The sequence below is a fragment of the Lethenteron reissneri genome, chromosome 51 (genome assembly GCF_015708825.2).
Source record: "Lethenteron reissneri isolate LAM-NWPU_2019-01 chromosome 51, ASM1570882v1, whole genome shotgun sequence".
NCBI classification, from domain to species: Eukaryota; Metazoa; Chordata; class Hyperoartia; order Petromyzontiformes; family Petromyzontidae; genus Lethenteron; species Lethenteron reissneri.
In genome coordinates, this window is record NC_083829.1 from 9,906,859 (window position 1) to 9,932,569 (window position 25,711).

General features: G+C 45.9%; 1 protein-coding gene across 1 annotated transcript in view; it reads left to right on the top strand.

Moving 5' to 3' along the window:
• The window catches only part of LOC133355613 (E3 ubiquitin-protein ligase TRAIP-like), a 54,060-nt gene extending 43,954 nt beyond the window's left edge, over positions 1-10,106 (top strand). The window contains exons 14-16 of the mRNA XM_061572966.1: positions 3,808-3,921; positions 4,525-4,575; positions 5,823-10,106. Coding sequence (XP_061428950.1) covers positions 3,808-3,921; positions 4,525-4,575; positions 5,823-5,960 — 303 coding nt within the window. The 3' untranslated portion in view covers positions 5,961-10,106. The remainder of the gene's footprint in view (positions 1-3,807; positions 3,922-4,524; positions 4,576-5,822) is intronic.
• The last annotated feature ends 15,605 nt before the right edge of the window (positions 10,107-25,711 follow it).

Consider the following 25,711-nt stretch of genomic DNA (forward strand, 5'->3'; position numbering starts at 1 on the left):
TAATACATTACAATTTTACCTCGTAAAAATTCTATAATATGCTTCCATCTAAACCTTATTCTCTTACATCACACGAGCATATACCGTACTATATACTGCCATAGATAAACCCAACATTAAATTATATACTGTATTGCTGTAAACCAACCTATATCTTATACATTTAATATCACACTATGTATTATTCTACACACCCTAATGTGTATCGAAATGGTTTATTACGTCCTTCCAATGATTCTGGCTCAGCAATCATTGGAAGGACGTAATAAACCATTTCGATACACATTAGGGTGTGTAGAATAATACATAGTGTGATATTAAATGTATAAGATATAGGTTGGTTTACAGCAATACAGTATATAATTTAATGTTGGGTTTATCTATGGCAGTATATAGTACGGTATATGCTCGTGTGATGTAAGAGAATAAGGTTTAGATGGAAGCATATTATAGAATTTTTACGAGGTAAAATTGTAATGTATTACTTGCTGTTAGTAACTCAGCTTATTATAGAGTATAGTAAGTATACTGATGGTGCGATGCAGTTTATACTTTAGTTTTTTATGTAGTTTATACTTTAGTTTTCTACGTGGTTGTTGAGTAACTGCAGCTACATATCATTAACATTCCTTTCCTTTGTTACTGCTAATCCCTGCACCCCCCTTGGTTGCTGCTGATCCTGCATAATGCATGGGCATAATATGACTTTGACACCCCCCCGCCCAACGCCTACGCATTTCCCATGAATATGCTAAATCCCTCTTCACATGCACATTCTTTTTGTTAAGGCGCTCTTCAACCCCCAATGCAGCTTATATATAAGCTCCTAGTTTGGTAGTGTCTCATTCTTCACCTGAAGACGGCTGCTTGCGTTGTAGCCGAAACGTCGTGAGAATTGTTTTATTATGTTTTATTTTTATTATTTTATTACTTCCCTTCTACGTGACTTTACCGAAAGAAACAAGAACATGATAAATAAATTATGTTGTGGCTTATGGCACTGCTGCTGGATGCCCATAGTCTGGAGAATGCATATTCATGAGTTCATGATTACCAGTGGGATTTAAAAAATAATAACACAATGGGCTCCGTCACTTTGTTTTACAACGCTTGATTCAGAGATGGTGAAATACAAATTCGTCGTAATAATCTGCTTGTCTCGTTTATTCAGGTGTACGTTTACATTTCTTGTGCTGCGCTATCTGCAGTTGAATACGTTGAAGGGAAATAGTTTGATATTCGCCATAACCGACACGCGTGGCTGGCAATACAATGATTTGCAGTCATCCAGAATGAAATTGCACTCGTCATTGTTTTTCTTTCATCCATTGTAGGTTAGTGCTTATCAGTGCTCAGCTCGTGGTGAGTGAGTTCTTTAAAAAAATGTTTTTATTGCCACAACGCGAGCCGGTACAATATGCCGATCGCGCAAAGGGGGTTGGGGGGGTGGGCTCGGTGGGGTGGAGGGGAGGGAGTGGAACTCCTTTAAAAGCAACCCGATATCTCGTTCTTGCCAGAGGAATATGGGATTTCGAGCAGTGGTTCAGAGAATCCACCTGAGCTGAATACTTTCCCTGTGGCTCATTTGTGAAAGGGAGAGATGTTGATATGTTTGGGCGTGTCATAGAGGTTTCTATAAAGTGAGTGCAATGTGCATTGCAAAGTTTAAGAATTGTTTGCTTGCCAAAGATGCTAACATCCCCTCCCCATTTTAACGTTGACCACTTTTGAATAGCAGATTGTTTATACTGGTAGGAACCACCTGGTTCCACCAGCCCACGGGATTATTGTGTCCGTCCGTCGTGCATCCAAAAATGGGAGGGGTGGGGCTGGGTGGGGAGGGGCTGGGTGGGGCTTGGTGGGGTTTGGGAGGGGAGGGGCTGGGTGGGGAGGGGCTGGTCACCCCGTGGTGCCCTTATACAACTCAACGTTTAACCTACTCACGCCGGCTTGTGCCCGCCCTCACAGTCGGGCATATTTGCGGAATACACCACGCCGCCGTTGACCCTGGCCATTGACCGAGCAACCAAACGTTCCTACCAGCTCCCTCCGCAGGAATGTGTTTCGGTAGTGTTTTCTTTTGCATACGTATTCACTGCATGACTGCCTGCCCCATACACAGTCACAGCGTGTCCCTGCCAGAATTGGCGTAGATATGTGCTCCTATTCATTGGTAATCTTGACGCGTCCGTGTATATTTCATAATTCATACCGTGGGTGAGCCGGTCTGCTCGCTACAACCGCTGTTGATGTCACAAGACTGGAGCTTGTCTGGCTGAGCTAACCCTCAATTGAATTGTGAACCTGTGGGCATCTAAGGCGAGTGCTCTAGCCACCGTGCCGCACAGCTGGGAGATGCGCGTAGTTAAAAGTTGGAATTTAATTTGAAGCAACGTTTTGTGATCGTTTTCATACAACTGCTGAAATAGCATTTTGTGGATTATACCACCGAAAAATATTACCTTGTTTTTTTAAATATAGGATTTATTAGGGTGCTCATATTTCAAATGTATTCTGATTAAATTGTGCACTTCTTTTCACGTCGTATTTTTGGGTACATGAAAGAAAAACAAATGATTTAACTTAAAATTTAACATGAGAAGTTTTAATTGGAAAATTATAGCACAACCTTAATCCATATTGCAAACAATAATGTTTAAGTCAAACTTGATCAAATGGCCAATTCTTATTCCTTTTGAAGATTAAATTTTTAGCGTGCATCAGAATATCTGTTTTATAATTTATAGTACATGGACAAATGCTTGGTTACAATTTCGTACGTGATATCAAAGCTGCTGAGCATTGCCTTGGGCACTTACTTTGACGGGAACTTTGTGTTTCAATGTTACATGCTGCTTCATGTCAGGACTGTTTTATTGATAATTTACCCAGCTTTTGTTTACATTTCATGAATTCATATTGCTTTTTAAGATTATTTAAAGTAATTATTGTTCAGGGATTGGCATGCTGGTGTCCAAATTATTTACATGGCAGTATTTGGCTGATGTGCGACGTCAGAATATTTTTTAAAAAATTCTAGAGGAGTGTTAGTTTTGGCATAAATTTGATCCTGTCAACAAAGTGAAATTGTCTCGCTTCTTAAACAAGCAGTAGGGTGGTGCTTTGCATCCTTTTCCAGCTCTGAACAGTGGTGCATTTTTATGGTAATTGCCAGTTTTTTCCCATAGGGCAAACACTTTTGGATTACATAGAGTAGTTGTATCGAACTTAGAGGGATGACTGGCTGGATGCTGAAATACGGTAGATTATTTAAAGTCAGACTTGGGAGGTAGATTTTGTGACTATGCTATGCCTTGTGGCAGTGTTGAGGCAGCATTTCAGACGTGGGTTCCTAGGAACATTATGTCGTAAAAGCGGAGAGTGCCTGCACGTACTTAAAAGCCTCTTATTCACGTACGTACTTAAACGCTCATATTTAGACCGTCAAGGAAGAGCCTTGCCGACAGACAGTAGTACTAATCGCATATCTGCATTTCACATAAATATGCTAAATTCCTCTTGATATGTAAATTATTTTGTCAAGACGTTCTTCGCCTCTCCATCCCAGCATAAATAGTCGCTCCAAGCCTGGGGCGGTGCCATTCAGACTCTGCCTTCTCGACAGACCTGTTCTCCACCTGAAGACGGCTGCTTGCGTTGTGGCCGAAACGTCGTGAGAATTATTTTATTATGTTTTATTATTTTAATATTTTCCTTCTACGTGACTTTACAGAAAGAACCAAGAAGAGACATTCATGACTGCGATGACGACGAAACTGAGCGTTATCTTGTTCTCTTCATTTGCAGGATGAGAATGACAGCGAGGATGAAATCAAGATGTCGCACTTTCTGAAGACCTCAACGCTGTTCAAGAAAAGGTCATATGCGGGCACACCCAAGGGCTGCTCGACAAAAGGCTCGGTGCGTACGAACAGGACGTTGACGATGCACGAACAGCGGCCAGGGAATAGCCGAGCAAAAATATTTAGGATGCAAAACCTCGCCACCCTTGTCTTACTTTAAATCACCGTTTGATCTCGTTTTTTTATTTCAAGCGTGTTTGCAGTTGCTGGCTATGCTTCGCAGACTTTACATTATAAATGTGTTTTTTTTTTTGGTATGTGATGTGTTCTTTTAGCCTCGTGTGTATTTTGTGCGTTGGTCGTACCCCCGATTGTTGATGCACGACCTTGGCCATGTACAGCAGTATTTATAAAATAATGTTCATGTTGTTTTGTTGCCATAACCAGGTTTCTGTCACTATGTCCACATTAAAAATGAGCATTTCTTGCCAAATGGCTTTTACCTTTGCCAACATAAACCCAAAGCTGTGTAGTGTTGTTGGTTCACAAGCTCAGCTGACCATCACACAGTTGAGGGATCTATTGAAGTGACAGCAGAAGTATTTCGCTTGAGCCGTTCGCTAACTAGCTGGAGATGTATTTACATGAATTGTTCACCTGAGAATGATGAAAAATAATATTGTAGAGAAATACTAATAATTGTGCCTCTCTCTGTGTGCAGGTGCGGACAGGTTTTGATGGAATGGGAGGAAGAACAAAGTTCATTGAACCTGTATCCTTTTTATGCATTATCAAGAAATATGGCATTATCAAGTATATGGCATTATCAAGAAATATGCCATTATCAAGTATATGAACACATTTGTCTGGATATGTAATGTATTAATGTATCTCTTTTCTGCCACTGTATGGTCACAAACTGTACAATATAGTAACATGGTACTGCATGTTTGGAACATTTTAAATTTCGCATCTTGGTTAAGCATTAGCTCAGCCCATCGTCAGGTCAATAACATTGAGTACCTTTTTAGTGGGTAGTTATCAATGGGTGTTCCTACAGAGAGACTGGTCCCCATCATAACTTTATGGAATTCACACCATGAGTGCAGAACCACCAGTGGACATCAGCAGTATCCCACCCCATGACGCCCAACACGAATTTCAGCACAAAAATTAGGTTTCAAACAGGAGTATTATATGATAATTGGTTTTTTACCCTTCTATCTGGCAACAAAACTGACACCTTTTTACAAGGAGTCATGTTTGTATAGACCACAATACCTGCAGTCATAATGCAAACAAAAACATAACTCTGATAATGTGCACTGTCCTTGAAGTTGATTTTGTTGCCAGATAGAAGGGTAAAAAAACAATTATCATATTTTTACTGGCAAATGAGGTTCCCATGGTGTAATTGCTTACCCCGAGCTCTCATACTCTGATGGTGCATTGTCTTTGAGTTGTGTGCCTTTTGGCGTCATCTGGTCCAACCCATGTGAGACTAGGCTCTAAGGAAAGCTGTCTCGGGTGTGGACCAATCAACTTCAAGGACAGTGCACATTATCAGAGTTATGTTTTTTGTTTGCATTATGACTGCAGGTATTGCGGGCTATGCAAACATGACTCCTTGTAAAAAGGTGTCAGTTTTGTTGCCAGATAGAAGGGTAAAAAACAAATTATCATATTTTTACTGGCAAATGAGGTTCCCAAGGAGTACTATACTGAACTGAACTTTTTTTTGTTTGACCAGGTAAGGCCCACTGAGCTATCTATCTCTTTTTCAGAAGCGACTTGGCCACATGTATAGCTCAACGAAAGTGGCTTATCGCGTGGGGAATTCAGAGCAGACGAACAATCTTCAGCGCTTTTTTTCTAGACATGGAGGCAGAAACCGGAGGACCCGGATAAAAAAAATCCACGCGACCACGGGGAGAGAGAGCGCGAGAGAGAGACACGCATGAAGTCCAAAACTATGCTCCACTGGATGTCGGTCAGCCCCTTGACTCGCTACCGCTGCAGACCAACGTGGCTGAAATCCGCCCGGCGCTGGTGGCGATTAAGAAGAAAGTGAGCCGTCCGCCCGGCGGGCTGGCGCGGTGCTCTCACAAAAAAACCGTGCCGGAAAACCAGCCGAAGCTGGACGTCTTCCTCCAGTGACGACGTTGCACCGCCACCACCGCCTTGCAGTTCACCCTCAACTCCCTCTTTCCCCGCCACCCCCCCCCCCCCCACCTTGGTGTCCTGGGCATGATATGTTTTTGTGTTTTACCAGGTAAGGCTCCACTTGAGCTATAAAACTATTTTTCAGAAGCGACTTTGCTGTCACAAATGATAGCTGAACAGAAGTGGTTTATCATCATCTGGAAATGTATTGCAGCCACATTACTATAAATGAATGTTGATGATTCTGGAGGACCTGGAGAAAAATCCACACAACCACGGGGAGAGACATGCAACTCCAAATATACAGCAGCAGGCGTCAGGGTCGGGATCGAACCCACGACCTCCTGTATACCAGGCGAGGTAGTTAACATCTCATAGCCACCGTGGCGCCCAGGGGTTGGCATACTGTGGCTCCGTAGCCACATGCGGGGTGGCTCTTTAAGGGCTGCTTTTTTGTGAGGACCGCCACCGTCTCGCATTCCCACCCGACATGTGGGTCACGGACCCCCTGGTGGTCTGAAGGGCTACTACAGGGGGGTCCGCGGAAAATAAAAGCAATGACGTCCATCGCCATGGAAATGTGCATTTCAAACAGCTGGCAGGGTTGTGGCGGTCCTCGAAATGTGTTTGGAGGTCGCAATGGGGGTGCGCACACTCGAAAATGTTGGGAACCGCTACCGCTAACCGGATCGCGTGCTTTTTTAATTCCACCGATCCCTCGCGGTGAAACCCGCTGGCACGGAGCAAGCTCAAGTTGGCGGCGAGGGGCACGGCAGCGTGCACGGAACAGGATCTCCCATTCTTTGTGTCGTCGGTAGCTGTGGCCGGGGGTGCGACAAAGGTGAGCGGTGTAGGTCTCAAACCGATTCGTCTCACTATGAGGAGAGGCTGGCATCGGTATATACGGTACTGGTGAAGTTCAGCCCCATGTTCCGAGCCCGTCGTACTTTTTCGGGGTGTACAGAACGAGCATTTTTTTGTGAAGATCAAGAGGGGAGTCCTATGGAGAGAAGGAATTTCCCAGGCTACTTGGGGGCATTTAGCTGCTCCGCCCTGTGGCTTGTTTAGATGTGAGAACGCTTTTACTCTGGTCAAGAGCTAACGTGGGTCATGGTTACAATTTGTGACCAGAGCAATTGATCTTCTTGGTTCTTTCGGTGAAGTCACGTAGAAGGGAAATAATAAAATAAGACAAATTAAACAATGCAATACAATTCTAACGGTGTTTCCTTCCTCTAACCCAGCTTAAATATACGCTGCCAAGCTTGGTGGTGTTCATTCAGACGCCTTTCCGACAGACCTGTTCTTCACCTGAGGACGGCTGCTTGCGTTGTGGCCGAAAACGTCGTGAGAATTGTATTTTATTATGTTTTATTATTATTTTATTATTTCCCTTCTACGTGGCTTTACCGAAAGAACCAAGAAGATGAGTCGGGTAATATGAATGCTCATCGTGTGTGTCATTTGTCAACAAGTGGAATATTCGATGGACTCGAATGCAAAGAGGAACATTCCAAAACAAACTATTATATGGCCAAGAACTCTGAACATTTTTTTTCGATGGTTGACCCCTTTTGTGGAAGCACACTTGTTGATGTGTTAGCTTGAATATGTTGGTGTTAGCTGGAACATTTATACGAAGATTGTTGCTGTTGGTTACATCTGTATTTGCAACTGGAGTTGTTTACCACATTATGACCAATATTTCTTAATTCTTAAATGCAAGTTATTGATGGATCTTCGAATTATAAATATCATGCTATGACCAGGTGGTGCAGTGTCGGAGCATTCGCAAAGGTTAGAAATTCAAATCCTTGTCAGGGGTCAACTCTGTCGGCCCTCTCTCATTAACATGAGCACCACTTGATGGGACATATTTATCTCAGGGATAGCAACAGAGATGTGATCGCCACCCACTGCTGTGCTAAGCATTGAGACACTAGTGCTCCCAAGCCCGATATGAAGGAGGGCGTGGATTCGATCCCGTCCCTGACGTCTGTATATTTGGTGTTTGCATGTTCTCCTGTGGTCGCGTGGATTTTTCTTCGGGTCCTCCGGTTTTTTCCTCCACATTTAGAAACGTAGATTTAGAATGTTCGTTTGCTATCAATTTCCACTTGATAAGCCACTTCGTTGAGCTATCATTTGTGGCCAGCTCGCTTCTGTAAAAGAGCCTCATTGCTCAGTGGGTCTTGCCTGGTAGAATAAAATTGGTTTAGTCGTAGCTTTTTAGTTTATAGATGTGTGATACAAAAGTTATTTTCCTTTAAGAGCCTGAATACTATGGTCTTGAATCAAGCCACACAATTCTCCGTAGCTCTATAAGGCAATTCATGTCCACGTAAGTTATTAGAATTGATCGGAAAGCTTGCATTTTGACCACTACAATAACACTTTGATCAGACTGACTGTGCGCGTGTACATTTGTTGACTCGCCCGTGAAGCCTCACTGGGAGGACTAGACTTATTGGACCTGTGATTGCCAATTATTGGAACATTGTTGTACACTATTAGGAGCCTCGAAAGGATGTAGATTGTGCATTAAGCATTTTGGAATTCTACTTGAACATGTATATATTTGTAAATACGTTGTGGTTATTGTTTTGTATATTCTGGGCACATTGTATGATCTTTCCCGAGGCGATATAATTTGTGTGCATGCATGTTTTCTCTTTCATTTAAAGTCTTCTAATCTGTTTTTGTTCACCCATTTCAAAACGTTCCAGATTTTCTTCTATTTACATACAGCAGTCCATCGACATTGTATAACATGCGATCATTTTATAAAATTCAATTTCTTTACTCTTTGGTTCTTTCGGTAAAGTCACGTAGATACAAAATTAATAGATCACGATGTTTCGACCAAAGAGTATGGATTGCTGCGGTCACGATTGCAATTTCTTTGTATGGCTGTTTTTTTTCTTTTTCCCATCGTCAGTATTTACTCAATTTGTGTTCATTCAATTTGGGACCGATGTCAGATTGCATATTTCAGTACCTCTAGATTTGAAGCTTTTGTGTACTTGATAGAGTAAATTTGGCTGTGACGGTCCCACCTGAAGACGGAGACTTGTGTTGCCTCCGAAATGTCGTGATTTAATTGAGTTATTTTCATTTATTATTTTATTGTCATTTTTTACCTACGTGACTTTACCGCAAAAACCTAAGAGTTTCAGTACCTCCAACTACATGTTCTTCTGCTCCCAGCGCCCTTATTACATTACGCTTAGCAGATTCTGGCCCCTTTGAACTGCCGCGTGTGTGAGAGACACCAGAAATTCAATGACAGGATTGAGTCACAATTCCATTGCATCGTAACGTAAGCAACACGTTCTAGAATATGTACAGCCGTGCGGGGGTTCCCAGGACAGGCATTGGAGTGGCACCACAAGTTGGTGAAACCGGTGGTGATCAGACCAAGGCCGATACGTTGTAGGTTCTGGCACAAGGATGGATTGGTGTGGTGGAATGAACGGCGCTGAGCATAATGACTTTGTGATCTTGACTGTTAACATTTGCATTTTTAAAATGCTCATTTGTAATAACCCTGCCACTCGCCGTGGTTTTTGGAGCACTCAACTTAGTTTGGAGGTCGAACATTTAAAATCCCTAATCGGGTTCAAGTCAGCCAAGCTTAATTGTGGTAGTCCTACGGAGAAAGTGTTTCCTACCATGGCAATGTGGAATTTCCATCGCCGGTGGAGAGAGAGAGGGGAGCGCTTGTCCATTTGTTTTGGTATGGAAACTGATCTAATGACCACATTTACTTTTGAACGGTTGTTGAAAAACAGTTGTAATAATTGAACAGCAGAGGGCACTGAAGTCCCACCAAGTGCAGTGGTTTCGCACTCGAGCAGATGGTGGTCTGCAGAGCGCCTTGGATACGTTTTTTTGTATCCACGGCAGCACTTTGAATGCTAACCCGTGTGTACTTCATTCACCGTGCAGCTTTCTTAAACCCCTAGGGCATGGGAATCGACAACCAAAATAACAAATTCGGTAAAAAGTCGCTTTTTCAAGAGCCGCAATGCTCTTGCGGTGAATACGAAACGACGGCGCTTGATGAATAACCTCACGAAGCGGCCCTTGAGGAGCCGTCGTAGGTTGCCGACCCACTGCCCAGGATACGCGTGCCCACGATTTGTTATATATGTATCAGGTGGAAATAAAATTGTGCCATTCAAAAGGTGTTCTGCAATGTTTTTTTCGCTTCATGGCTCCACCGGCATCCCGGTGTGTACATCCCAATTGTCTAATCTCATCCAGTGTTCTCAATTCCGTTGTTAATTTTGTTTAATCCGTCATCTGATGTCCTGTTTAAAGCCATCGGGCCAGTGATGGAGGTGCCACACGTCCATGGCTATATCCACGTGACACCCGCTGTTGGCTTTGCCCACGAAGCCGGGTACTCCATTGATTGACCCCCGTGGGGAAGAAGCTTGTTCAAATGACCATGGGGCATACGCCCGCGGTGGAGAGAAACAATCCACTTTGATGTGGCACTCGTAGGAGTGCTCCTCGTGTGTTGACCCCTAACGGATTGTAGTTGACCCCTGAATGTAATAGTAAAGTCTCAACTGTGTGTATGTCCTCGGAATTGTGCAAATTCAAATGCTGGCTTGGAGCTCGCAACGGGGGCAATCGTTACTGCGTTATTTTTTTTTAATGGGCAAAGTGAGTCGTAAAACACTGAAGTTTTTTGTTGTTTTTACCGGGTAAGGCACCATTGAGCTATTTCGCTCTTTTTCAGAAACGGTCTGTGTACATACATGGCAGCTGAACGAGGAGGCTTATCGCGTGGAAATTTGCAGCGGCCAAATGCTCTGCAAACGCGGTGATGTTGATTCTAAATGTGGAGTGAAAACCCGGAGGACCCGGAGAAAAATCCACGCGACCACAGAGAGGCACCGCAAACTCCAATTAAACAGCAGCAGGCGTCAGGGTTGGGATTGAGCCCACGACCTGTATACCAGGCGAGGCAGTTAACATCTCACCACAGTGGAAATGGCGTCTGGCTCATCGATGTGCGTTATTTATGCATACAATATAAATACGGGAGAAAATGTAGCATCCGGAGTGATAAGAATGAAAATTAACGTCCATACTTAACTTTATTTTTTCAATATGTGAGTTATCTTTTTTTTCAGTAATGTCATCATGAACTCAAACTCATGATTTTGAGTGCATTGTCAAGCAGTCGAGGCTGCATTTGCCAGTTGTCGTTGGATGGTAATTGCTACAGAAGGGTGTCCATTTGCTTTGCACCGTCACATCGGTTTTTTTTTGATGAGGAGCGCTAACACACAAACCTCGCTCGCGAATTAAAGTAACGCGCCGAGCCGGTAAATCATCGTTATTCGGAGTGACGCTTCATTACTTAAAGAGGCATCTGATGAAGCGGTGAGAAACTACGCGCGTTCCCGCATCAATGTCGTTCTCGCGCATTTTTTCTTGACGCAATGAGAGACAACGCACACTGATGCATCATCCCTCTGTGTGTGTGTGTGACGCCTGCTTGCATGAGCACGCACGCTACCCACTGCCTCTCTTCAAAGCGTGCCTGCCTGCTGCAGTGAGGGGTGTTTAGACATCGAATCATTAGCGTGGAAATACCAAAGGTGGCGGTCAAAATCGATGAGTTTGAAAAGATGCAAATCCACGGGGTCATCGTAGCTCGAATCGCACGCCGCCACCACCAACTCCCCCCAACACCTCGGCATTGCTTCCTTCTGTCAGATGTCACCTGTTGCACGGCCTACACCTCGACCTCCGAGATCCGCCATCGTGGTCGAGTGTTCCATAATCTCGATCTGTGTCTCCTACACCCTCTGAGTGAGACTCCAATGTCCACCCTTTAAGCTGTCCTCCCATCAGTCGCACGAGCCGGTCACAACCTGCCCTTCCCGAGGATGTCCCACCGTACGTTCTCTTCTGCGATTCCAAGTCGCTTGCGCTGTCGTGCCGTTCCTGGAACTATTGCGGGTTGCATCTGCGTTAAAAAGTAATATTAAAAAAAAACTTTTTATTTAAACACGCTTTTATGAAATGTACTAGTAATGGGAGAACTCCAATTACAGCCAACGTCAGTTGACCGTGGACAATTAGACCCAAGCCGAAACAACAGATGAAAAAGAATGTTTAAAAATAGATATTTTGTATGATATAATATAATATTGTCATCAGTATGACATAAGTATGCCAAGTTTGCAGTCGATACCACATTGGGAAGTGGGTTAACATTGAGTTACAAGATTTGAGAATACGACGACAACAACAACAACAACCGAGTGAGTTAAATGAAAGCGTCAAAATGTAAAGGGCTCAAATCGAGCTCTGCCACGTTCAGTAACGGGCATCACCCCCGCAGGTCCGTCTGTGCGTTGAGCTTCTTTCGCACCGTACGTAGCAAACCGTGCTAAGCAACATCAACCGCCAATTGTCACGAAGTGACGTCGCCACGACGCTTTGTGCCAGGCCATGTGCACTTCAAGGCCACGAAGTGTGGGACGTCCCGCTGGCAGGAGGTCACGGGACAAACCCCCAGGTGGTGCCATGGGTTGGACTGGCTCAGATGACTCGCCTGTGGTCCCTCACTGTGCTCACTACCTCTCCCTTCCACAGTGAGATATACGAAGTGTTTTTTTAAAATCTCTCGTCATTGTTATTGTCTATCCAAAACCTGTCCCGCTGAAGCAATACATCTCTCTGAATCAGCCCTCGTGTGTTTGCGTGGTTTTTTTGTATGCGGCTGGTGAGTGGTGGAAATGAATTCGCCACACTTCAACCCTCGCTGGCCACTCTGTTGTTGAAGGTGGCGGGAATTGCCACGGGGGGATAGTAGAGTACAACAATGGGGATGTATCTGCAACTGCTCGCTCTCTCATACCCCCTCTTTAAAAAAAATGGGCTTGCCGCACTTTGATATCGGGAGGTAAGGCGTTACGGACGTAGACCGATTGAGAATACTGTAACGTCAGGGTTTGTGTCTGTGGAAAAGGTGGAAATCTGAAGGAGAACATTGTATGAAATTATTTTTAAAAAATGTTCTTGACTCCACGCTCGTGAAGTTACTTTTTCTGTCCGAAGAACCACATTGCATGCCCAGGAAATGTATTTCGAAGAAATATGTTACAACCGCGCGTGGTATCATAAGCCGTCATAACAGTAGATTTTAAACATCAATTTTGTGAAAGTGTTGTATGATGTGAATGCCCTGTAAGTGCTCATTAATTTTAAAATAATCGCTCTTTTAAAAAAAGAAATAGTGTGATTAAAGAAAACCCGACCCCAGGCAATGTGTTTTTTGGCACAATGTTCCATTGCGTTTAATATTTATAAAGACCTTTGACCATTAATGATGTATGTATAATCACTGTGTTGCACATGCAAGTTGAGTGCACACACACAGCCCAACACGATGGCAGTGTTAATTTACAGACAACGCTCTGGTCTGTTCCTGACTGCACTGATTAATTAAATTCAACAATTATTGCTTTCCATTTTGAAAGCAAAATTACGTACGAATCGCAAAAAAAGTTGATTGTCCATGAGCAGAACGTGTTTAATGACTTCACACAGTAACAAAGTTTTGATTAAATAAATAAGTAAATTTAAATGTTGCGAAAACCGACAAGACCTTCTTTAAAATGTAATAATTAAAAAAAAATGTATTTAGCACGTACACATTGATGCCATTAAAATGTGATACATCGATTCCAAATGTGTGAAATGTAATTTGAACTGGGGCTTATAAATCAGACAAATCCTCCACAGTACTTCTTGCAACTCGCTACCATACGGGACATCTTCCAAACAAAAGTATTAGCAAGCTGCAGTGTTGTACAACACTCTCTGACACGTGCTCGTGACGGGCACTGCAAGGTCCGACCGTGCCAGCCGAGCTGCATTGGTTACCGGTTGCCGAACAAACATTGTTGTAAGGTAGCACTCATGGCACACACGCAGAGTGCTCGCCACAAATGAACCACAATTCCTTGCTGATCTCGTCAAGGAGCATAAACCATCATCACGCGAACTCCGCTCATTCTCGCTGCAGTAGCAGCAGCGGCGGCTTTTTGGCTCCGCCATCGAACAAAGGCGGTGGTCACCGCATGGCACTTTCAGATGCGCTTCTGCGACCGTCTGGAACGCTCTTCCCATATAAGGAAGCCACTGGCAGATATGCACTTTTGAATCTAGATTGAAAACTCGTTTATTTTTTAAACTGCTCGTTGGTGTGTTTAGTTTGTTGTCCTTCCCCCACACCTCCGATTAACGCGGTTGGCTACGTACGGTGCGAAAAAAAATCAACATGCATACATGTGGTTGATGGTCGTGATATTATTGTCCGGCTAACGCGATGACACCACGTGCAATGACGTATGTGTGACGTGAGTGCATGGCGTGGGATGGAATCGCTATCGCAAAAAAAGTCTTGCCATTTAGCGCTGGTTTTTATTTTATGTATCACCGAGTTTTGGCCAAACCCGTTTGACTAGTTTTCCAGTTGTCATCAGGAATCATTTGAAAAATGTGATGCGTATAAAGCCCGATGGGAGAAAGTGCTGTCCCCAGCTGTCATCTACCCAATCTGTCTCTAGCCTCTCCATGTGCTTCTGAATTAGGGCTAACCAGGATTGGTGGTAACCATCGTCACGATAGCTGACATGAAGGTTCTACAGATACAGCTACAGCCACCCCACCCACCCCACCTCACCCACTCTCTCCCCACACCACCCACCATCCCCCCACCCCACCTCCCACCATCCCCCCACCCCACCCACTCTCCCCCCACACCACCCACCATCCCCCCACCCCACCCACCATCCCCCCACCCCACCCACCATCCCCCCACCCACCGACCCCCCACTCTCCCCCCACCCTCCCCCCACCATCCCCCCACCCCACCCACTCTCTCCCCACACCACCCACCACCCCACCCCCCACCATCTCTCTCTGGGAAGCCGTGCCGGGAGGTTTGGGGGGGTGGGGGTAGCCCCGCGCCTCCTGCAGGGCTCCCTGCGTCCACGGCTCTCCCTGCCTCCTCCGTAATCAGCGGCGGGTGTCGGGAGGTCATGCAGGCTGCTGCTGCTGCTGCTGTTGTGTGTGGGTGCGCTATGTGTGTGTGTGGGTGCAGTGTGTGATGTGGGTTTGTGTGTTGTGGGTGTGTGTGTGTGCGCAGTGTGTTGTATGTGTGTGTGTTGTGGGTGTGTGTGTGCAGTGTGTTGTATGTGTTGTGTTGTGGGTGTGTATGTGCAGTGTGTGGGGGTGTGCAGTGTGTGTTGTGTGTGATGTAGGTGTGTGTGTTGTGTGTGTGGGGGGGGGGCGGTAGTGTAGCGGTTAGCGCGCTGCGCTATGAACCTGGCGACCCGGGTTCGATTCCCGCTCACGGCCAACACCAGTGACGATTATCTGAATCGGTCCTGGGCCTCTCCTAGCTCGACTCGGCCTCAAAATAGGACCTGGTGTGCGGTGTAAACATCGCACACTGGGGAGACACAGGCGGCCGAGCGTGGTGGTGTTGACTCCTTCCCGTGCCATGCGGGCCTTCATTTGTGCTGCTCGCCCACAGTGACGGAGACTTCTTTTCTCGACGAAGATTTCCCCCCGGTCGCCGCTCGACTGCGATTTGGTCGTAGTCCATGTGGCTAGACATCATCTCCCCCCACGTCAATCGGCTCGATTTGGGATATTTGTTTTTTTGGCAGCCATTGGCACACGAAAAGAAAATTACCGGCAACTTTCTGTGTTTGAGACCCTGGTTCAATAGTGGCTGAAAACCTCGACTCAGACGCAGAATTGCCGGCTCAGTTGACAGACACAGGCGTTTCTCAGAATCCGTTTAAGAATTTATACTCTCGGAATCCGATGAGCTATGCAGCTCTTCATCCCCCCCCCCCACGTGCACCTTTGTAGGCTCCCTGCAGCCGCGCGCAGCCTCTTCCTATCAGGCCGACACGCATTGAGCTGTGTGCCAATGGTTGCACCCCCCCCCCCCCCCCCCCCAATCTGTCCAACACTCACCCACGACGCCGAAACCCACGGCCGCCCCTTCACCCATTCGCCTCTTTGCTGTATTCTGTTACCTTGTCCAATGTTTTTCAATATGCCCCCACTCCACCACCACCACCCCCACCCTCCAGAATGAAATTGTGTGAAATTGCATTAGGGGCCGTCTCTCGGGAGAGAGCCCCCGCCCCCCCCCCTGGCAGATGGATGTGTTTGCACTCTCACTCCGCCGTGCACTCGGCAACCACGCCCAGAGGCGCCTTGCTCTTATCTGACCACATTAGGCGCGAGTGGGTGGACCCAGCAATCTGGGGGAGCGGTAGCGTAGTACGCGGTCAGCGCTACGCCGCGCTACGAACCCGGCCACCCGCGTTCGATCTCAGCTCCACGGCCACCAACACCGGTGACGATTATCTGAATCGGTCCTGGGCCTCGCCTAGGTCCACTCAGCCTCGAATGAGACGTGGAGGCAGATACGGAGAGAGAGACATGCAGAGTGTGATACAGACACACAGAGAGAGAGAGAGATGGAGAGAGACATGCAGAGTCTGACACACACAACAGAGATGGAGAGATACCGACAGAGAGTGGCAGACAGAGCCAGAGAGATGAGAGATACTGACAGAGATGAGACCGACGCAGAGGCACACAGAGAGATGGAGAGATACCGACAGAGATAGACACACAGAGGAGATGCAGAGAACAGATGAAAAGAAACAAGGAGAGAGATTGACACAAAGTGACACGGAGAAAGACACGGAGAGATCCTGACACACACAGAGACACAGAGAGAAACAGAGATTCCAACACAGAGACCTTCAATGATAGAGAGAGATAAACACATTTAAAGACATATGCAGACACCGACACATTACGATGCTTGACATGAGATTTGATAGATCTTAGTATCGCCTTTGTCTCTGTGAGTGCAAGTGTAGAAAAAAAACCCGAATGTCTATGTGTGTATGCGGAGGGGATTATGAGCGGTGGTGTAGCGGTTAGCGCGCTGCGCTACAAACCCGCCCACCCGGATTCAATTCCCGCTCACGGCCAACACCAGTGATGACTATCTGAACCGGGGACTCAGCCTCAAAATGTGTACCTGGCAGAGGTCGCAACCGGGTACCCGATACCCGTACCCTACCCGAAACCCGGCTTCGGTAAAGTCACGTAGGTAAAAAATGAAATTAAAATTAATTTTAATTTCATTTTTACCTACAATTAATTTTAATTTCATTTTTTAACTACGTGACTTTACCGAAAAAACTAAGAGTATGCCACAGACAGCCAGAATCGGAACATGTATTTATACCACGGGAGGAATCCGATGAGCCTATGAAGCTATTTTTTCACGGATGTCCAGTAGAGGGGTTGGCAGGTCAGAAAGTAACAAGAACGAACGATGCAACAACAACAAAACGATAGGAGTGCAGAGTATAGAAAGGTAAAAACTAATCACTCACAAAATATACTTGAGGTCACTCGAATATGCTCCAGTATTTGTGCTCTCAAGGCAATATTAGCAAAGGGGGAGTGAATGCCGGATAGCCAAAGCGTGTCCGTACCCGTCAACAGTTGAGCCGCATTCGGTTTAGCCGCATTCTTTGTGCAACAAAAGAGAGTTTTCAAGTCTATACGGCGTACAGCCGTTTCAATACGAGCAAAACAAACTTTGTTTATTGGTCTATTTGTTTGTGTTTCTCCCTTGTGATTTTGTGGGATGAATGTTGAGATTTATACGGGAACGGGGTGAGCAATAAGGTCTGAATTGGTCTGTAATAAGATAGGGAGAGCACTGATAAGGGGTGGACACGTATTCCGTACAACATGTGCCGTTAACCGCTGGTGACAATTCTATATTCCTACGGTGGGACAATCACGGTTTACTTCTCGCAAAGTGGTAGGTATTTTATCGACCGTGGGCAAAACAATGGGCTGAGTATAGCATTTTAATTCGCAATCTTGCGTATACTAGTTTTGTGATTTTTGCCCACAGTGCCACCCAACTGAACGACACGTTTTGTCGTAGAAAATGTATCGTAATCATTTGCAAGCCTCTGTCAACCCACTGCCGGATAAAGACCTCGAGCCTTTAGGTCATGGGGGCTGTTCGACCATACTTCACCACACTGGTCACTGCCGTAGCGGGGGGCAGAAGGGACCCACAGAATCGGGAATTAAACTCGGATCGCCAGGTGCATGGTGGAGTGTACTCACCACTGCACCACCACTCCACCCCGTATGTTTATAATACCGCGCTAGATATTGTAGAGTGACAATGCTGAACTCTTTTCGCATTGTAAGGAGCCAACCCTGCTAATCGGAGGTGCGGGGGAAGGACAGCAAACGTTTGTTCTAAAGAAATGAACTATAACGTTTATTGTTGAAACCTGTCACTTTTCCCAAAACATACCAACTACAGACTAACATCATAATCGCGTGTGTTGCACAATTGATTTGTGTCTTCAATGAACTCGGGCCGCTAAATGCCCTCTCAGTTTTAGGGACCAGCCGAAGCGACCTTGTGCACAGCACGTGGGCGATACTCATTAAAGAATGAACCGGGCAGTTAGCCCTCATCTCAACAAGCCCCCGGCCACTCCACCCCAGCTCAGCAGGGTCAGATGACGAGTGTCGTCATGGAGCGTTCTGGGCATCAATAGTTGCCATTGTGTCGACGTACCCGCACAGCAGCACGAGACGAATCGGAAATTAGCACCCACAGCAGCACGGGCGAACGCGGATTCACACGGCCGCGTTGAGATGACATCCATTATTCGTAGGTTTTTTCGGTAAAGTCACGTAAGTAAAAAAATTAAATTAATAAAAGTAAAATAAATAAAAAATCACGACGTATCAAGTGAGAGAAATTTCTCTCATACAGCTATCGTGCTGTGACGGTTCCACCTGAAGACGGCGGCTTGTGTTGCCTCCGAAACGTCGTGATTTTTATTTATTGTACTTTTATTAATTTAAATTTTTTACCTACGTGACTTTACCGAAAAAACCTAAGAATATGAATCCTTGCAGTCACGAAAGCTTCAAATCTAGAAAAAATTACATCCATTGGGAAGCGCGGCGAGAGCAGCGAAAGAGGCCACTTTCACGGCAGCCACAGACGGGCCCCCAACTGGCCACGAGGCCGCAGTGCCGAGGGCAAATGCCCGTGGTGGGCCCGGTCAATTCCGAGGAGGGCCGGTCTGTGTGCTGTCTTTCCGACAGACCTGTTCTTCACCTGAGGACGGCTGCTTGCGTTGTGGCCGAAACGTCGTGAGAATTGTATTTTATTATGTTTTATTTATTTTATTTCATTATTTCCCTGCTACGTGACTTTACCGAAAGAACCAAGAAGATGAATCCCTGCAGTCACGAAAGCTTTAAATTCTAAATGTATTTATTTTTGCAATTAAAATATTTTACTCCCTCCTATGTGTACGCTTCATTGCTTATTTACGCTCTCGGCTGGCACATTCGGGCGCCCCAAAGATTCTTCCTCGCGGCTCCCATTTGTTTTTAGGACCCAGTCTCCAAACGGGGCCCGATGAGATCGCAACGGCAATTTGGGCCTCCTGTGCGTCTACGAATGCCCGCCTGGGCCAATCGTCTCAGCCCGTCACTGTTACCACAAAGTGCCGCGGTGGGGAGGGGGGGGGGAGTCGGTCGCTCAATGATTTCACCAATCCAGGTCACCACTCCAGGTTGGCTGTCGACAAAGCCGTGACTTCTTCCGCGGATGTCTTTGGAAGTCACCAGACAGATGGCAGATTGCCACTTGGATCCCACCTTTGTGCCGGTAATGCTGTAGGCCATGATTATTATCGGTGCGCACATCTGCAGTAGACGTTAAATATTCCGGGGGCTTAGCTCTAAAGAAGAAGGCACTGTTTGCCATAGTGCTTGGCTCACGTTTAAAAAAAATAGCTCATTAATAACGGCAGGATAAAGGCGCAGCTCTGCAATTGCCCGCTCACGCCACTGCTGGCAGAAGGGCCTCCACTAGAAGGAGCATTAGGGAGCACCTCAATACAAGGAGGGACACGAGAAGAGAGACTTGAGGAAAGAATGCATCACGAGAGACACGAGGAAGGAGCGACATGACGAGAGATAAACTTAACTATTTTTTTTATCTAGGATTGAAGCTTTCGTGACTGTAGAAACTATACTCATTGGTTTTTTCGGTAAAGTCACGTATGTAGAAATGAAATAAAATTTTAATATTATGATGTATTTAAATTTTATTTAATTTATTTAAATTTTATTTCATTTCTACATACGTGACTTTACCGAAAAAACCAATGGTGATTTATTACAATTTATTTATTTACATTTTATTTTATTTCTACATACGTGATTTTACCGAAAAAACCAATGAGTATAAACAATTTTTTAAAAATAGTTTTTACTAAGGCCCACTGAGCTATATAGCTCTTTTTCATAAGCGACCTGGCAACAAATGATAACTCAACGAAGTGGCTTATCACGTGGAGATTTATAGCAGCCGAATACTCTAAACGCATGATGTTGATTCTAAATGTAGAGCGAAAAACCGGAGGACCCAGAGAAAAATACACATGACTAAGGTGAGAGAACATGCAAATTCCAGATATACAGCAGCAGGCGTCAGGGTCGGGATCGAACCCACGACCTCCTGTGTACCAGGCGAGGTAGTTAACATCTCCTAGCCACCGCGACGCCCCTTGCACGCGAGGTTGGAGAATGACAAGGAGAGAGACGTTGAGCGAGATCTGCAAAGAAAGCGGCAGGGAGGGAGGGAAGACCTTCCGCTACCCCGATGGCCTTGGCGTTCACGACTCACGCTTTTGAGAATGCACTGATCGACAACCATGGGAACGTGGAATTTCCGCCCTTGGCTCAGCCAACGTAAATGAACGCTTCCCCGTTGCATTTGCAGCGGGGCACTTTGACTTTAACTCGACTGCAGGAACCGAGGACTGCAACGCCCTTCAAGGTGCGCGAGCAAAACAGCAAAGCATTGCTGCAAATCACCGCATGCGTAGAAGTTCAATTGCATCGTAATCTAATTTGAGCGCGAGTAATGATTGCAGCTAGAAACCTGGAAATCCGCAGGAACGATTGCATTCGTTTAACGGTCGCAAAAGCATTCAGAGGCAATGATTAATCAACACCAGATACGAGCCCTCAATCGAATTAAAGCTGGAGCACGGGTGAAATATCACACTGTCGCGTTCGAACTTAGAACGGCGGGGAACACAAGTTAATCGAATTTAGCACTCTCACAGGTATCCGTTTTCTCCTGTGGCAAACTCAGAGCTCCAAAATTGAATCCAAGTGGCTTGCAGATTCATTATTAAAGTGACTCTGATGCTCGCCACTCTTGGCTCTGCGCCAGCTCCACGTGCAACGCACGTGTCATCTCCCCAAGTCACGCGGCACCTTCCTTTGCCCTGAACCCGTCTGAGGAGCGAGTGCTTGCTAGAGGCCAGGCCCTCTCACCTGGGGAGGGATGAAGGGCCTTTTGCCACCAGTCCGGGGTTGTCTTTCTCCAGGCTCACAGCAATGTCTGGCAGGCATTGAGAATTGTTTGTGTTTTTAGCAATTCGTTTCCAAGGAATGCTTTGTTTGTGGGAGGGCACTGGAGCGGTGCGGTGGCTGGGAGATGTTGACTACCTCGCCTGGTACACAGGAGTTCGTAGGTTCGATCCCGATCCTGACCCCTGTGGAATATTAGCACGTTCTCCCCGCGGTCGCGTGGATTTTTCTCCAGGTACCCTGGTTTTTTTCCCCTTCCACATTTAGAATGAACGTGCGTTTACAGTATGTCTGATATAAATGCCCACGTAATAAGCCACTTCGTTGGGCTATCATTTGGGATTGCCAGGTCACTTCTGAAAAACAGCTATTCAGCTCAGTGGGCCTTACCTGTGAAAATATAAATGGTTTAAAATAGTTTTAAGTTTATACCGCCAACATTACCACTCCATAACACACACATAACTTACAAACAGTTATAACAGCGATTGGCAGTGAACTCTGGTGCTAATATTTATCAACTTCCGAGGCGACGGCGAAGATGATGGCCGCGGCGGTGGTGACGAGGCTTCAGATGATTATCCCTCGGCTTGAATCGCCGCTCATTTGATACTCATCCGTAAAAGAGAAAGACACGCACACAAAAAACAAAGATCCCCCGTGTAGCCTGAACAGACTGTTGGTGCAAGTGCTGTTCGCGAGCACCTATGAAGGCCGGAATGGCACACGAGAGGGTGGGTGGCCAGCACCACGCCCGGCCGCCTTTGTCTCCCCTAGTGGCGATGTTTACACACGCCTCACCAGGTTCTCATTTGAGGCAGTCAACCTAGGGGAGGCCCAGGCCCGGTTCTTGCATCCCACTGGGATATTTGCACAGGGTTGGTGTACGGTGATTTTTTCTGCAATATTTTGCTGTCTTTTCTTGGATTTTCTGTTTGCACACAGTCACTTTAAGATGTTTTCTTGTTCATGTTTTTCTTTTTTGTTTGTTGCGGTTGCACCCGATTCAAGAGCCGAATGGCTCACAGGGCTGTACCTAATCAATGAACTTTGAACTTTGGTTCAGACAATCGTCACTGGGTGTTGGTGGCCGTGAGCGGGAATCGAACACGGGTGGCCGGGTTCGTAGCGTAGCGCAGCGCTAACCGCAACACCACCGCTCCCCATGTACGCACGCACACACTGACACACACACACACATGGGACAAATCGCGTTCAGCACAGAGCAACCGACGCGTGCCGATTGCGGCAGGAAAACACGCGCTCAGCTGGAGGTGGCTGGACGGGGGTGAAGGGGGGTGACATTTTGAGACTGCACAGAGCTGTGTCTAAACAGGAGCCCTCTGTGTCTGTCTCGTGCCAAGGACGTGGCTTTGAAGTGGGCACCCCGCACCCCCCCCACGGCCATAAAGACGGCGCATTGTGCCGCTACCAGCGTGATGCAGAACTCGCGTTGTCGTCAGTGGTCCGGGAGGCAGGAGGTCTGACACGGCTCAACGGTGTGTGACGCGCGGGCGAGCCTCACCTCCTCCTCCTCATCTCTCCTTGTTTATCAAAGGGCTTTATCAGGTGACTCCTGTCTGGGACCCTGGACACAGATGGGTGGCCTTTAGCTGGATTTCATTACCCTCTGTTGACTTACAGCCGACGCGCGTATGCGCCGGCGAGCAAAGTTCAACGCGACATTGGATGGCCCCGCGCGCCTCTATCTCTCTCTCCCAATCCTCCCTCCATCCGAGGTTACACACCTCGCGTTGTTCATCTCTCTGGGCATTCAAGTTGCACCGCGACAATTTTGCTCGCAAGGAGAGTAGGGGGGCGGGCGGGGAGGGTTGTAGGTCCATCCTCTTATCAGCTGCTGATGATAAATTAAAACTTTTGCCGAGCAAGATATCGTAGGGTTTTTTTTTATCAATTGACGTTGTCTGTGATTTGTCTTCGAGGGTTTGTTTACGTCAATTAGCACCAAAGCCACTCGGGGCTCCGGTTTATCTCTTTGGTTACGCGGTTCATTATCGATAGCTGTTTCTTTTGTCAAGCTTCAGAGGTTTGTGTGTGTGTGTGTGCGCGCAATCTACAATGATTTGTGCACTGAAGCCAGCGAGCGCTGGGTGTATTTCTACCGATAAAATGCCGTCAATGCAAAGAGTGCAATTCCAAATGTGGTATCGTACCACCCCTCGCGCAGAAGGCCCATGAAATCACGGGAATTCTGCGCAACCAAACTATTTGCTTTGTCCAGAGATTCCACCTGAAGACGGAGGCTTGTGTTGCCTCCGAGACGTCGTGATTTTTATTTTACTTTTATTAATTTTAATTTTTTTCCTACGTGACTTTACCGAAAAAACCTGAGAATATTTTGTCCAGAGAAGCCCACGGTGGGACGTCTCCCGAGATGCCCTGGCAGCACCCACAATGCTCCTCCGCAAGATTTGGCGATGCCAACGCCAGAAGCGGTGGCCTGTGCAGAATATTGGGCAAAGACCACCGTGGAGAGGCTGGGGAGGAGAACACGAAGAAGACCACCCTCGCATTTGCATTTCAAGCACCTTTGCATTATACATGTGTATCCGTGGTTACACTCGGCAGCAAATTTGCAGCATGCGTGCACATTTACAGCCTCGTGTGTCAGTCCACTGCTGGATGGAGAGGGGGGTAGGGGTCTACTCCCCAAGCAATGCGCGTCGTGGTGTGTTATTTAACCATACTTCACCACACTGGGTCAGTGTCCGTTGGTAAACGTGGGAGCTTAGAGGTAGAGTACAACGTTTTTTATGTTGTACTGCGCCTCTGTGAAATCCACAGCAATAATTTTTTTTTCAAATTTTCTTGCTGTTTATTTCACACCTGATGACCATTGCTTGTGTTGCAGTCGAAACGTCGTGAGAATTTTTATTTTTTATATTTGTATTATTTTATTATTTCCCGTCTACGTGAATATGAATCCCTGCAGTCACGAAAGCTTTAAATCAAAAATGTAATAAGATTACCCAATACGGTTACGAGTAATCTCATGTTGTGGTTATTATTGTTGTTCTGCGTCCGTGTGGAATCAGATTACCGTGAAGTGGACATGTACCGGTAGACTTTCTGTTTCACGATTACTTTCATTTTGGGAAAAAGTCGAAAATAATTTCTCCCCAAAAACGAAAAAATCCCACAAAGGTGTAAATGAATGTGCCTAAATCTTGGGCCTAAGGCACAAAGTCTAAACCACACTCCCAAGACCGCGCCTGTAAATCAAGCCCCAACGATGTCCATCGGTTTCGAGGAATGCACATCATAACAGTAATCAAATACTTTATTCAGATCATGTTACTTTGAAAAACAACGGCTACGGGATGATGAATTACTGTTAAGATACCTCAAGGGGTCCACAATTAAGTTGCAGGATGGATTTAAAATGTTTCAACGCATGCTTCGACGCGCGTTTGAAAATGCACGTGTCAGCCGACAACTCGGGCATCTGCGCACATGGGCGCCGTTCAATGTCGATGTTTTTCCAGGTGAAATATAAAAAAAATATTAATAACAAGAAGCTAATTACTTTTGAAAAGTCGCCCTTCCAACGCAGGTTGTACATTAACTATGAGCCGTCACTGTGAGCGTTTCTGCATCTTCGCTTATTAAACTTTTAGTTCATTTGGTAACTGGAATATAATATCATTATTTTTTATTTTAACACATAGGCTTTCGCGACCAATATCATCCATAGCAATTTTTTTTAACCTGGTAAAATTAAAACTAGTTTAAGATAGTTTAAGTTTATACAGCAACTATCGCCCCTCTATAACACGCATGTATAACTTACACACTCTGAACAATTGGCAGTGCACTATGGTGCTAGTATGTATCAACTTCCGTGGCGATGACAAAAACAACAACTGCTATACGGATAATTATTTGTATGTATTTATATCATTATTTTCATGTATCGAGTGTCTGCTGCTGCTGTGTCTTGGTACAGCGCTTTGAGATACTTGATCAACATCCGCTCTATGAATGTAATTAGCAGCATGATCCCAACCGTGACGTGAAACGCAGCGGCGTTTCGCAGCGGGCTGCTCGTTGTTTTTTGGCGAGACGCTTCACGTCCACGTTGGCACCCTCGTCTTTGGCGAGTCTCGAACAGTTGAACACTTATAGTCGTATTAGTAGGGCTTTATCGACCAATATTATCCATAAAAAAAGTTGTTGTTGGGTTACACCATTGGAACCTCCTTTGC